A 13,559-nucleotide genomic window follows, 5' to 3' on the forward strand; every position below is an offset into this window, starting at 1 on the left:
TTTTCAAAGGTAGCCCCATGTAGAATGTAGAAATAAGGACCTTAAGATTTATTGCCTAGTCGTGTGTCGGTGTAGAGTAATAGCTCTCCTGGAAGACGGCAACAGATGTTAAGATCTTTTCTTTGTTTGTTATCTTCAGCTATGGAAGAGCTGGATGGAGATGAAGTACGGGTCTCCTCCAGGGGCCGTTATGCTGAGAGAGACATCGTACAGGTAACTCTTCTTTGAGAATCTGGCTGGTTAGAATGAAGCCAAAGAAAGGTTTCTGTGATGAATTGTCCTCTTCTCCATTGCATCTGGAAGGAGAGTCCAATATGGGTTATTCTCAATCTTATTGGTCGAGACTGAGTTTAGAATTAACATATTATTAGGCACCGCCCCTTGCCTGCCCCCAGTGAGCTCAGTTTTAAAACTCAGTCTAAGTAACGAGACGTATGAGTTAGTTGTAATAAAGAAAATGTTAACGGTTTTTCTTCTTTTATTTCTGTTTCTAGCAGAAGATGAAAGGGGTTTTTGCCCTCCGTGGGCAGATTCCCCCACCGAATTTTCCCCAGGAGACCTCTTCCCTCATAGAGGGTACCGTCCCATAAGGGGAGCAGCCTGGTGTCACTGGCCTCCGTGGCCAAACTCGGCTGGGAGCCGAAGGGGGGGGGGGTCCGCCCCCCCCACTGGGAGGCTCGGGGACGCGGCGTCCCCCGAAGACGGAAATTCCTCTATAGGCACTACCCTGAGTCCAGGGGAATAAGTTGCCGGTGGGCGACAGTTCTGGGTCGCCGGGAGCGCCGCCGCCGCTGTCAGAAAAGCCGCGGCTTCTTCAAAGGGCGCCTGCCGCCGACCATATGTTCGGCGGCCAAGCAGACACTTGCAATAGCCGGATTAACAGGATAGAGTCTTCCGGATGCCTCGCAGCCACCCGAGATGCGGAGACAGGATCCGCCGGGGACAGAAAGGCTTGCGATGGGGAAGGGCTGTCAGCCTTCTGGTTTTCCCTTTGCCTTAGACTGCGCTCTGCGCCCGCCATTTTGAGCGGCTGAGGGGAACTCCTCCCCCCCCCCACCTCCTCCTCTATCTTTATTGCTTCAGCGACCTAATTTAGGCGCGAAGAACGGTTGCAACGGCTGGCAGGCGCATGCGCACTGGGCAGCAGCTTCGGGGGGCCATTTTGTGGAGTTTTTTATCAGTCGGAGGTGATTGCTTAATTAATACAGCTCTGTGCCGTTAATTGCTTTAACACTCTGATTTCTGCTCAAATACTGTGAGTACTATGGATTCCTGTGGCAATGCAGACCCAGCACCTGCCTTGGGATCTGCAGTTTCTGCCCCGGTGGCCAAGCCCAAGGATAAGGGGAAGATAAAGGCTAAATCATCCCAGTCCTCTTCCTCAGCCATCAAAGAGGCCGAGAGGCGAATTCAGGCCCTCGAACAGAAGTTGGAGGCAGCCCTCCACAGTGTTCCACTGCCCAGGCCTGGACCACCCATTGGCCTTGATGTGGCTGCTGGCCCACAAACCCCAAGAGAGAGGGTTGAGAGAGATTGGTCTCCTGATCACCCAGCTCTGACTCAGCTTCAGACTCCCAGAAGCAGGCCGGGATCAGCCACCCAGGAGAGACCAGTCTGGGGTTTTTCACCTCAGGCCAAAGCGGTTCCAGCAGCTACCTTCACCCCTACAGCTGCGGGGCTCAGGGACAACCCTGACACATGGCAGGATATGCCACCGGCCTTTCAGGAATTACTGACCAATGTCTATACTAAGGGCATAGCAGTGGGAGCACAGCAAGGGCCTCAACAGCCAAGACAAGCCACAACCCGGGATCTCTGGTCTGCACCGCCCCTTTCAGGTTTGGGATCTGTACTTGAGGAGCCTGTGTTAATGGAGGACAGTGATAAAGACTATGATATGTCAGAGGATGAGGCACCTCCAGAACAACCTCAGGTGGCGGGACTGTTCAAACAGTCCTCGTTCAGGACTCTTTTATATAAGGCAAGACAGACTATGGAGTTGAAGGATCCGGCCCAACCATCTCAGGCCGTGCCATCTAGATCCTCTACTCTATTAAAGGAGCCCAAGCCTGAAACAGACCATGTCCCGGCATCAGAAATTTTCGTGCAAAGTATCAAGAGACCGTGGCAATATCCAGCAGCGGCCCAGGGACCATCAGTGATAGAGAGGAAGTTCTACACGTTTGACGACGAGGTAGAGGCTCTCTTACAGTTTCCTCCCATAGATTCACCAGTGGTGACACTGGTTTCCAACGCTCTGGTTCCTGCTGAGATGGGAGACAATTTGAAGCCAGAGGACAAGAAGGCTGAGGTGCTCCTCAGGAAGACCCACATGATGGCCGGATGGGGGTTTCGCGCAGCAGCGGCTGCTTCCTTTTTTAATAGAGCCTCCATCGTCTGGATCGAGGACATGATGTCTCGCCTGGGGCCAGAGGAAGGACGGATGCGCCAGGACCTCAGTAAGTTGTTGGCTGCGGCTGAATTTTCTGCCGATGCCACCTTACATGCTGCCAAGTTTGCTGGGAGAGGGATGTCCGCTACCCTCGCATCACGCCGAATGCTATGGCTGCGCAGTTGGCAAGCAGACACCAAATCTAAATGGCGCCTGGCATCATCGCCATTTCAGGGGTCTCAGCTTTTTGGCGACATATTAGAGAAGGTCCTCATAGAGGACAAGGACAAACGGAAGATTCTTCCAAGGTCCAGGAGGGGTCAGGATCGTCGTCAGACTCCATACAACCGACGTCAGTCCTTTCGTTGGGACACCTCTCGGTCAAACCAGCAATTTAGGTCCTTTCCCCAGGCCAATTTCGGCCAGAATGCATACAGGAATGACCGTACCCCCTTCCAAGACAGGGCCAGAGGCTATCAGTCAAACAGACGGCCATTTCGAGGTTCCAACCAGCGTGGATTTAAACGAACCAAATGACTTTGCTTTGACACAGCCAGTAGGAGGGAAATTACACCTTTTCAGCGCCTCCTGGCTAGCCACCTCCTCAGACAAATGGGCTCTATCGACAGTGACACAAGGACTACGGTTGGAATTCATTCAGCCCCCGCCCAACCGGTTTCTACACTGTCCAACACCAAAGAACCCTACCAAACGGGAGGAATTGCTTCAGGAAGTAAGCCACCTCCTTCAGATTCAAGCCATAGAGCCTGTGCCAAAACACATGGAAGGCAGGGGATTTTACTCTATGGTGTTCATAGTCCCCAAGGCATCCGGGGGCTGTCGCTTAATCCTGAATCTGAAATTATTAAATCAGTTCATTCTTTACCGCAGATTCAGGATGCACACCTTGCATACTATTCTAGCGGCAGTACGCCCTCAGGACTTTCTCACTTCCCTAGACCTGAAGGAGGCTTATTTACATGTGCCGATATTCCCACCACATCGCAGGTATCTAAGATTTTGTGTGGAAGGGAAGCATTACCAATACCGGGCCATGCCATTCGGCCTATCATCGGCTCCTCGTACCTTCACAAAATTGCTCGATGTGCTCACAGCTCATCTCCGTACACGGTCCGTCCGCCTCATGGCTTACTTGGACGATATCATCGTGTTGTCCAAGTCCCAGGCAGGAGCACACCGAGATCTCCACCTTACGATGACATTTTTGGAAGAACACGGCTTTACCATCAACGTTCCCAAGAGCCAACTGATCCCTGCTACAAGACTCCTACATCTGGGATCAGTGATAGACACCACGACATGCACAGTGTCGCTTTCACCAGACAGACTAGACAATATTTTGGCCTTAATAGCCTCCATCCAGAGACAGCCAAAGGTATCCCTAACCCTTCTGTCCAGGGTACTGGGAACCATGGTCTCCTGTATAGGGATTGTGCCATGGGCCAGGCACCACATTCGTCCACTACAAGGATTGCTGCTACCGGCCCAGAAGGCGAAACTCAGCCAGTCAAACCGGCTGATCAGGCTACCAAGGAGTGTCAAGACCTCCTTGGACTGGTGGACTTCTCCAGCACTGTTCCAGGGTTGTTCCTTCCAGGCTCCCGATCAACTAGTCATGACTACAGATGCAAGTTTGTCGGGTTGGGGCGCACACATCGGCTCCCAGGTAGCTCAGGGACTCTGGAGCAGGGAGGACCTCCTCCCTGTGAACATCAACCTTCTAGAGCTCAGGGCTGTGTTTTTAGCGCTCCAGCATTTTGTAACCTTGGTTCGGGGTCAACACGTCTTAGTCCTAACGGACAATGTGGCCACGAAGGCTTACCTCAACCACCAGGGAGGCACGAGGTCCCCTCGCCTCATGAAGGAGACCATGGCCCTCTTCACTTGGGCCGAGTACAACCTGGCTTCTCTATCCGCGGAGCATATAGCAGGCGTCAACAACGTCCAGGCCGATTGGCTCAGTCGAACCACCTTGGACCCCACAGAGTGGAGGCTAGACTCACAGCTGTTCCACAAGATCACACTACGATTCGGGACACCGCTGTTGGACTTGTTCGCCACTCACAACAATACGCAGCTCCCCAGGTTCTATTCTCGTTTCCACTCTCCCATGGCAGAGAAGGTCGACGCCCTACGGTCGAGCTGGCCTCGCGGTCTATTGTACGCCTTCCCTCCGACAAACTTGGTCCAGAGAGTGATAGACAAGATTATACTGGAGGAAGCGGAGGTGTTACTAGTTGCACCACATTGGCCACGCCGCCCGTGGTTCTCGGACTTAGTAGCACTGTCGATCTCCCCACCTTGGAGGATTCCAGACAAGATAATCTCCCTCAGTCAGGGGTCAATATTCCACCCAGACCCTCAATGGCTCCAATTAGCCGTTTGGCATTTGAGAGGAACAAACTGAGGGAGCATTGTCTGCCGGACAGTATCATTGCCACAATGCAGGCCGCCCGCCGGCCGTCAACATCCCGGATTTACCAGGCCACGTGGTCGGCCTTCTGTCAGTTCTGCACCGGGAAGGACATGCAACCAGAAAGAGCCCAGATACTGACAGTCCTTGAATTCTTGCAATCGGGCCTTGAAAAAGGACTGTCTCCAAACACCCTTAGGAGACAGGTGGCTGCATTGGCAACCGTTATCCGGCTACCGGAATTACGCTCCTTAGCAATTCATCCTTGGATACGGGACTTTCTAAAAGGAGCTTCAAACAGTCGTCCCCCGCCTCTTCATAGGTTTCCATCGTGGGACTTATCTCTGGTGTTGAAGGCCCTGACTGGGCCTCCCTTTGAGCCTCTGAGATCCGTTCAGCTCAAATTTCTTTCCATCAAGACGGCCTTTTTAGTGGCTATCACTTCGGCCAGACGTGTATCGGATTTGTCTGCATTATCCATTAGACCAGACCTTTGTATATTTTATCCGGACAGGGTAGTTCTACGTTTAGACCCGACATTTATTCCTAAGGTCAACTCGCTTTTCCATAGGAAGCAAGAACTAATTTTGCCAGACTTTTGCTCGCAAGGGAGCCACCCTACAGAACTTAGGTGGCACAAACTAGATGTTAGGCGAGCTGTTAAAATTTACATTAGGAGGACTGAGGCCTTTAGAAGGTCCGAGTCATTATTTGTTTCATTTGCAGAACCAAAAAAGGGTCTGGGCGTCTCTCCCAGTTCAATCAGCCGATGGATCCGGGACTGCATAGGGGAGGCGTATAAGGCTAGAGCTCAGAATCCACCTCAAGGGGTCACGGCGCACTCTACCCGCAGTGCAGCCACGTCTGCAGCTTGGAGGACTCAAGCCTCGATTGAGGACATCTGTCGGGCTGCAACGTGGAAGACTCCTTCTACATTCACTAGACATTACAGACTGGATGCCTATGCTTCAGCTGAGGCATCTTTTGGGAGAAGGGTATTACAGAGGGTGTGTTCCTCTCCAGCTGCCCTTGCTAACAATCTCCCTCCCATTTGATTGGAACTTGGGTATATCCCATATTGGACTCTCCTTCCAGATGCAATGGAGAAGAACCGTTGTACCTACCTGAACGGTCTTCTCAGTGCACTGGAAGGAGAGTCCAAACCCTCCCAGCATTAGATTGTTTCAGGGAAGCTGGGTTCGGTTCTTGTTGATTGTTTTATATATCTATATACGGATTCTGGTTCAATAAAATTGTGTTGGATTATATTACCTTTCGTTTTAAAACTGAGCTCACTGGGGGCAGGCAAGGGGCGGTGCCTAATAATATGTTAATTCTAAACTCAGTCTCGACCAATAAGATTGAGAATAACCCATATTGGACTCTCCTTCCAGTGCACTGAGAAGACCGTTCAGGTAGGTACAACGGTTCTTCTCTACTTGTTTCTCTTAACAGCCTCAATCTATGCAAAGAGTGAGGTGCTAGGATTTCTAACGGGTGATCATCAAGAGTTTTGCTTTTATTTTAATGTTTTTCTTTTTCTGTGTGAGTTTAACTGCTTGTATTTTGTGTGTTTACTTTTATATATACAGTGGTACCTCTACTTAAGAATGCCTCTACTTAAGAACTTTTCTAGATAAGAACCGGGTGTTCAAGATTTTTTTTTTTTGCCTCTTCTTAAGAACCATTTTGTACTTAAGAACCCGAGCCCAGAAAAAATTCCCAGGAAATTTTAGAGCGGCACGAAGGCCCAACCAGTTTCCTGCCATTCCCCCTTTAATCGGCCATCGCGGGCTTTTCTGGGCTGCTAGAGGAGCCTTTTGGTGGCACTTAAGGAGGCTTTGGCAGTCCAGAGCGAACAAATTTCCTTTCTCTGGGCGTTTGGAGAGGGAATAAACCTATGCCAGCACCCAGAGAAAAGAAATGCTCCTTTCGCTCTGGGCAGCGACTCTCCTCTTCCTCTTCATCCTCCTCCCACCCAAATTCTGAGCTTTTATTTCTTTCCTGATAGGTTTGCATGCATTATTTGCTTTTACATTGATTCCTATGGGAAAAATTGCTTCTACTTACAAATTTTTCTATTTAAGAACCTGGTCACGGAACAAGTTAAGTTCTTAAGTAGAGGTACCACTGTATATTTTATTATATATTATACTATATATTATACTATATATATATATTACCTGACTCTGTTGTTACTTCCCCCAACCCCAAAATCCTCAACCTTACATTATCTACAATTGACTTCTCCCCTTTTCTAAGAGGTCTGTAAGGGGCGTGCATAAATGCACTTATGTGCCTAATGTTCCTGTCCTACTGTCTTATTATCTTTTCTATTACTACGTTCTACTTATGTTATGTTATGTCAGAAGAAAAGGATTTAGGGGTAGTAATTTCTGACAGTTTCAAAATGGGTGAACAGTGCAGTCAGGCGGTAGGGAAAGCAAGTAGGATGCTTGGCTGCATAGCTAGAGGTATAACAAGCAGGAAGAGGGAGATTATGATCCCGCTATATAGAGCGCTGGTGAGACCACATTTGGAGTACTGTGTTCAGTTCTGGAGACCTCGCCTACAAAAAGATATTGACAAAATTGAACGGGTCCAAAGACGGGCTACAAGAATGGTGGAAGGTCTTAAGCATAAAACATATCAGGAAAGACTTAATGAACTCAATCTGTATAGTCTGGACTGGAGGACAGAAGGAAAAGGGGGGACATGATCGAAGCATTTAAATATGTTAAAGGGTTAAATAAGGTCCAGGAGGGAAGTGTTTTTAATAGGAAAGTGAACACAAGAACAAGGGGACACAATCTGAAGTTAGTTGGGGGAAAGATCAAAAGCAACATGAGAACATTTTATTTTACTGAAAGAGTAGTAGATCCTTGGAACAAACTTCCAGCAGACGTGGTTGATAAATCCACAGTAACTGAATTTAAACATGCCTGGGATAAACATATATCCATCTTAAGATAGAATACAGAAAATAGTATAAGGGCAGACTAGATGGACCATGAGGTCTTTTTCTGCCGTCAGACTTCTACGTTTCTATGTTTCTATGCAGCACCCACTGACTTTTGTGTGTGTGTGTGTGTGTGTGTCTTTCCTGCTGTTGCAGTTTGTGCCCTTCCGAGACTACGTAGACCATTCCGGCAACCACATTTTAAGCATGGCACGCCTAGCGAAAGACGTCCTAGCCGAAATCCCAGAGCAGCTGCTTTCCTATATGAAGACCCGAGACATCAAGCCTCTTTCTGCTTAGACCACAGTAGCTCTTGTCTTCTCCGCAGCCGGGAGCCCTTCGAGATACTGTAATTGGGACTGGGAAGATGATTTCCACTTAAGGCAAGAGGGGTTCTTCCCACTCTTTCTATTCAGAACTGGATAGTTCAGAGGTGGCAGGGGGAGGGGGGACAGGAAGTTCACTACCAGGAAGTGGGCAGGATAGGAGTGCCACACTTCACACTTCAGACACCAGCACAAAAAAGTGTGGCTCCATCCAGGATCTCAAGGAGGTGGCTCCAGTTTCATACAACAGCCCCGCCAAGAGCCTCAAAAGAGGACGTTCGGAAGAGGCAGCAGCATGCTGGGGACCCTGGGGGCTGGGTTTACTTCTTGACCAGTTTATTTAATAAGGTGCCATGGTTCTGTCTGCCTGGTTATTGACAATAAAGTATCCTTGGTCCCAGGTTCTCATACAACAGTTTTCTTCTTCTTCTTCTTTTATCATTTTATGTTCTCACATGGCTATTTTATTCTTTTATGCCGAAAAGAGCATCAGAAATTATTGGGGGAGGGATAAAACATGAAAAATGGTTGGAGGAATTGGGTACGTCTAGTCTAGTAAAAAGAAGGACTTCTGGTTTGCCTGTTGTGCTGTTTTTGTCACTCTGGAGGGTTCAGGGAAGCTTTCTGAGTGCAAAAAAACAGCACAATGGGCAAACCGGAAGTTTGGAAAACACATTGTTCATTGTGCTGGGTTTTTTGCACTCCGGGGCTTCGAGAAACTTCCTTGAACCCTCCGGCGTGCAAAAAACAGCAAACCAAAAGTGTCTTTTTCCAAGCTTCCAGTTTGTCCATTGGGGGATTTTTTTTGTCTCCGGGGCTTCAGAGCATCCGGAAGATAAAATGGACTTTCCCATGGCCGAAAACCAGCTGGTCAGCACTGAAGCTGAAACACAGCAAAGTCTCGCATGTCCTCTGATAAGGCTCCGCATACCACCTGTGGCACGCATCACCATCATGGGTGATGGTGAACCTATGGCATGGGTGCCACAGGTAGCACCCAGAGCCATATCTGCTGGCACATGAGCCGTTGCCCTAGCTCAGCTCCACTTTGCATGTGTGTGCCAACCAGCTGATTTTTGGCTTGCACAGAGTCTCTGAGAGGGCGTTTTTGGCTTCCAGAGAGCCTCCAGGGGGGGTGGGGGAGGGTGTTATTTCCTTCCCCTGCTCCAAGGAAGCCTTTGGAGCCTGGGGAGGGTGAAACACGAGCCTACTGGGCCTAGCAGAAGTTGGGAAAGAGGCCGTTTCCGGCCTCCAGAGGGCCTCCGGAGGGGCAGGGGAAGCTGTTTTCGCCGTCCCCAGGCATTGAATTACGGGTGTGGACACTCACGCATGCGCGATAGTGCATGCCCACGTTCTTTCAGCACCTGAGAAAAAAAGGTTCACCATCTTTTTCTTTTTTAAAAAATTTTATTGGATTTGTATGCCGCCCCTTTCCGCAGACTCGGGGCGGCTAACAACAGTGGTAAAACAACATGAACAATCCAATTAATAAAAACAACTAAAAAACCCTTATTATAAAAAAACCAAACATACACACAAACATACCATGCACAACTTGTAGTAGCCTAGGGGGAAAGGATAACTTAACTCCCCCATGCCTGGCGACAAAGGTGGGTCTTAAGTAATTTGCGAAAGACAAGGAGGGTGGGGGCCGTTCTAATCTGTGGGGGGAGTTGGTTCCAGAGGGCCGGGGCCGCCACAGAGAAGGCTCTTCCCCTGGGGCCCGCCAAATGACATTGTTTGGTCGACGGGACCCGGAGAAGGCCAACTCTGTGGGACCTTATCGGCCGCTGGGATTCGTGCGGTAGAAGGTGGTTCCGGATGTATTCTGGCCCAATGCCATGTAGGGCTTTAAAGGTCATTACCAACACTTTGAATTGTGACCGGAAACCGATCGGCAGCCAGTGCAGGCCGTGGAGTGTTGCAGAAACGTGGGCGAATCTAGGGAGCCCCACGATGGCTCTCGCAGCCATCATGGACATGGGGTCTCCTGCTTGAACAGGGGGTTGAACTAGAAGATCTCCAAGGTCCCTTCCAACTCTGTTATTCTGTTCCGTTCTGGTTTTTTTCAGTGTTGAGTTCCTCTCACTCTCTCTTAGGCTTCCCAGACAAGGAGTGAGTCTCTCTCTCTCTGTCTCTTTGTTCAGGAGTGAAGATCTCTCTGTCCAATCCTACTTACATTTAACACAGCAGTGGTTTTCAGAACTATTTTATTCACTGCAAATTGCCAGTCGGCTGCAGCCCCATGCATGGCGAGTCTGAGAAAATACAGATTTTGCTTCCTGTACATGCGGTAGCAGCGGGAGTGGCAACTCTTGCTTGACTAGGGATAACTATTTAGCACATGGCCTGTGAGGTTCAACTGCTTGACACTACCAAGCAGATGGCGAGAGACAATTCCCACCTCTGCGGGTGGTGGCGGCCTACTTTAGTTCTTCTTTTTATGAAAGGAGAGCACAGCTTTCCTGCCCCTGCCCCAGAAGCAGCTGGTAAGATGTTTGCCTCGGCTCATTCACCAGAGGCAGGAAGTCTAACTAAACTGGGCTGCTGCCTCAGCCTTGACTTGATGTTGCTTTGTCACTCTTGTCCAAAGAGCTCCACTTAATGTTAGAGGAAGGCCCTCAGTTCCTGGGTTACCTTAGAGCAGGTAAGCGATTGCTCTTTTGGGGGCAGTGATAGGGCCACACAGATGGTGGACAGACTGTTAATAACACTGGTCAACAAAAAAAAAATCATCAGCAAAGGTAATATGTCTGTTTTAGGGAGTTTGATGTGCTGATTCCAAAAATATGCTTAGTTTTGCTCTATCACATAGAGTTTCTGATATAGAAGCATTTTTGTTTTGTTTTATTTATTTTTATTTATTTTGTCCAATACAAATTGAAAGTTAAAGAGAATAAAAACGTGTAGTAGTAAATATCAGGGAAGGGATAGAAGAAGAGATATGAGAATAGAATACATCAATGAAGAGTAGAGGAAAGGATATATGAACGGGAGAAAAGATATATAAAATATAGGAGAGACAATTGGACAGGGGACGGAAGGCACGCTAGTGCACTTAAGCTCGCCCCTTACTGACCTCTAAGGAATCTGGAGAGGTCAACTGTGGAAAGTCTACGGGAAAAATGTTGGGGGTTGGGGGTTGACACCACGGAGTCTGGTAATGAGTTCCATGCTTCAACAACTCGATTACTAAAGTCATAATTTTTACAGTCAAGTTTGGAGCGGTTGATATTAAGTTTGAACCTTAATATTACATTATTTCTACATTTTCAATGTGTGTGGTAGTTACTGTTTTCTTAATGTCGCCAGTATTAAGACTCTCCGAGTCTTCGGAGAGGGGTGGCATACAAATCTAATAAACTATAAACTATATTTCCTCTACCGTATAATAATGATGCTGCTCCGTGGAAACTATACCTGGTACAGAAAAACTATACACATTTTTGAAATCAGAACAAAAAGAAATGATTCAGAAAACTACAAGGTCAACTGCGATGATTACAAAATATATTGTTTTGTACCCCTGTGTTACTGTTTTCTTAATGTCACCAGTATATTTCCTATAGCTTATAATAATGATGCTGTTCCATGGAAACTATACCTGCTACAGAAAAACTATATATTTTTTTTGAAATCAGAACAAAAAAATGATTCAGAAAAGTACAAGGTCAACTACGATGATTACAAACAAAAATTTTTTGTAGGCTTGTGTTACTGTTTTCTTAATGTCGCCAGTATATTTCCTATACCTTATTGTTCTGTCGAGCTCTATGGCAGAATCCTCCCGAAAAGTCAGATACAAATTTCAGACACAAACATGTTTGAAAATTTAAAACAATGTTCTTTATAACGAAAATTCACTTAAACTAAGCCCTCTTTTTGTATAGCAAAGAGCACTCATCTCCAAACAAACTGGTAATTTGTACAAGTCCCTTATCAGTTCTGAGATAGCTTGCAGCTTTGAGGCAATTCACAGTCCTTCTTCTTTCATAAAGTGAAACACCCTTTGCTCTGCTTTAGTTTCAAAGCGGGAAAAAAGCAACACACCAAGGTTGAAGTCAGCAAAGCAGGCACGGAACATAATGATCAGATAATCCTCCACAATGGCCAAACCCACACGCTGCTCTTTATAGCAGCCTCACTAATTACCACAGCCCCACCCAACCACAGGTGGCCTCATTTTCTTTGATAATAATCTCTCAGTTGTTGTTGCCTATGCATCGCTCTCCGCATGCGTGGCTGTATCATTAACTCTTGTTCCGAATCCAAGGAGGAGCTAGATAATTGATCTCCTTCTGAGCCGTCTGCCCCACTCTCCTCCTCCCTGTCACTCATGTCTTCTTGGTCAGAGGAGCCTTCATCAGCAGATTCCACCGGGGGCAAAACAGGCCTGCAGCATGTGGATGTCTCCCCCACATCCACAGTCCTTGGGGCAGGAGCTGGGCCAGAGCTAACCACAACACCTTATAATAATGATGCTGTTCTGTGAAAACTATACCTGCTACAGAAAAACTATATTCATATATATATTCATTTTTTAAATCAGAACAAAAAATGATTCAGAAAAGTACAAGGTCAACTGCGATGATTTTGTAGATCTGTGTAATTCAAGCTGTCAATGTAAAAGTTTAAAAGAAACAGATTTTAATCAAAGCAAACCCACAACATACACATTACCTTTCTGGTTCAACACCAAAGTAACTACGCAAAGAAAATGGGTTCCCATCCTAACAATAAAAATATTCTAAACAAGTGGGCACATAATGCGCCATCATGTGTGTGCAGTAAGAAAGAAGAAGAAAAGAAAGGAGGAGAGACAACAAAGGGTAGACAGCAAACTGAACTTAAATACAGTAATCACAGTTGAGAAGGGTTTATTTATTTATTTATTGGATTTGTATGCCGCCCCTCTCCATAGACTCGGGGCGGCTAACAACAATGATAAAAGCAGCATGTAACAATCCAATCCAATACTAAAATAACTAAAAAAAACCCTTATTATAAAAACCAAACATGCATACAGACATACCATGCGTAAATTGTAAAGGCCTAGGGGGAAAGAATATCTCAGTTCCCCCATGCCTGACGGCAGAGGTGGGTTTTAAGAAGTTTACGAAAGGCGAGGAGGGTGGGGGCAATTCTAATCTTTGGGGGGAGTTGGTTCCAAAGGGCCGGGGCCACCACAGAGAAGGCTCTTCCCCTGGGTCCCGCCAAACGACACTGTTTCAACTGGGACAGAAGGAGAACCAAAAAAACAAAGGTAACCATTTAAACAAACATTAACACCTTTTCCCCAAAGTCCAGACATACAGAGGGTGACTATTTCAACACAGACAGGAGATCTGGGGATTAAGTATCTTGTTTGCCTTCTCATCCATCTCATCCCTCTTTTCTTAAAATCTTCTCTGGCTTACTTCCCTGGCCTTCCAATCCATCTACCGTGGG

The 13,559-nt window shown here is 47.4% G+C and overlaps 1 protein-coding gene across 1 annotated transcript in view; it reads left to right on the forward strand.

Moving 5' to 3' along the window:
* LOC139158397 (copine-9) overlaps positions 1–8,524 on the forward strand; it is a 38,659-nt gene extending 30,135 nt beyond the window's left edge. Inside the window, exons 13-14 of the mRNA XM_070735706.1 lie at positions 140–213; positions 7,942–8,524. Coding sequence (XP_070591807.1) covers positions 140–213; positions 7,942–8,085 — 218 coding nt within the window. The 3' untranslated portion in view covers positions 8,086–8,524. The remainder of the gene's footprint in view (positions 1–139; positions 214–7,941) is intronic.
* Positions 8,525–13,559: the final 5,035 nt, after the last annotated feature.

Source organism: Erythrolamprus reginae, chromosome 2 (assembly GCF_031021105.1).
Source record: "Erythrolamprus reginae isolate rEryReg1 chromosome 2, rEryReg1.hap1, whole genome shotgun sequence".
NCBI classification, from domain to species: Eukaryota; Metazoa; Chordata; class Lepidosauria; order Squamata; family Dipsadidae; genus Erythrolamprus; species Erythrolamprus reginae.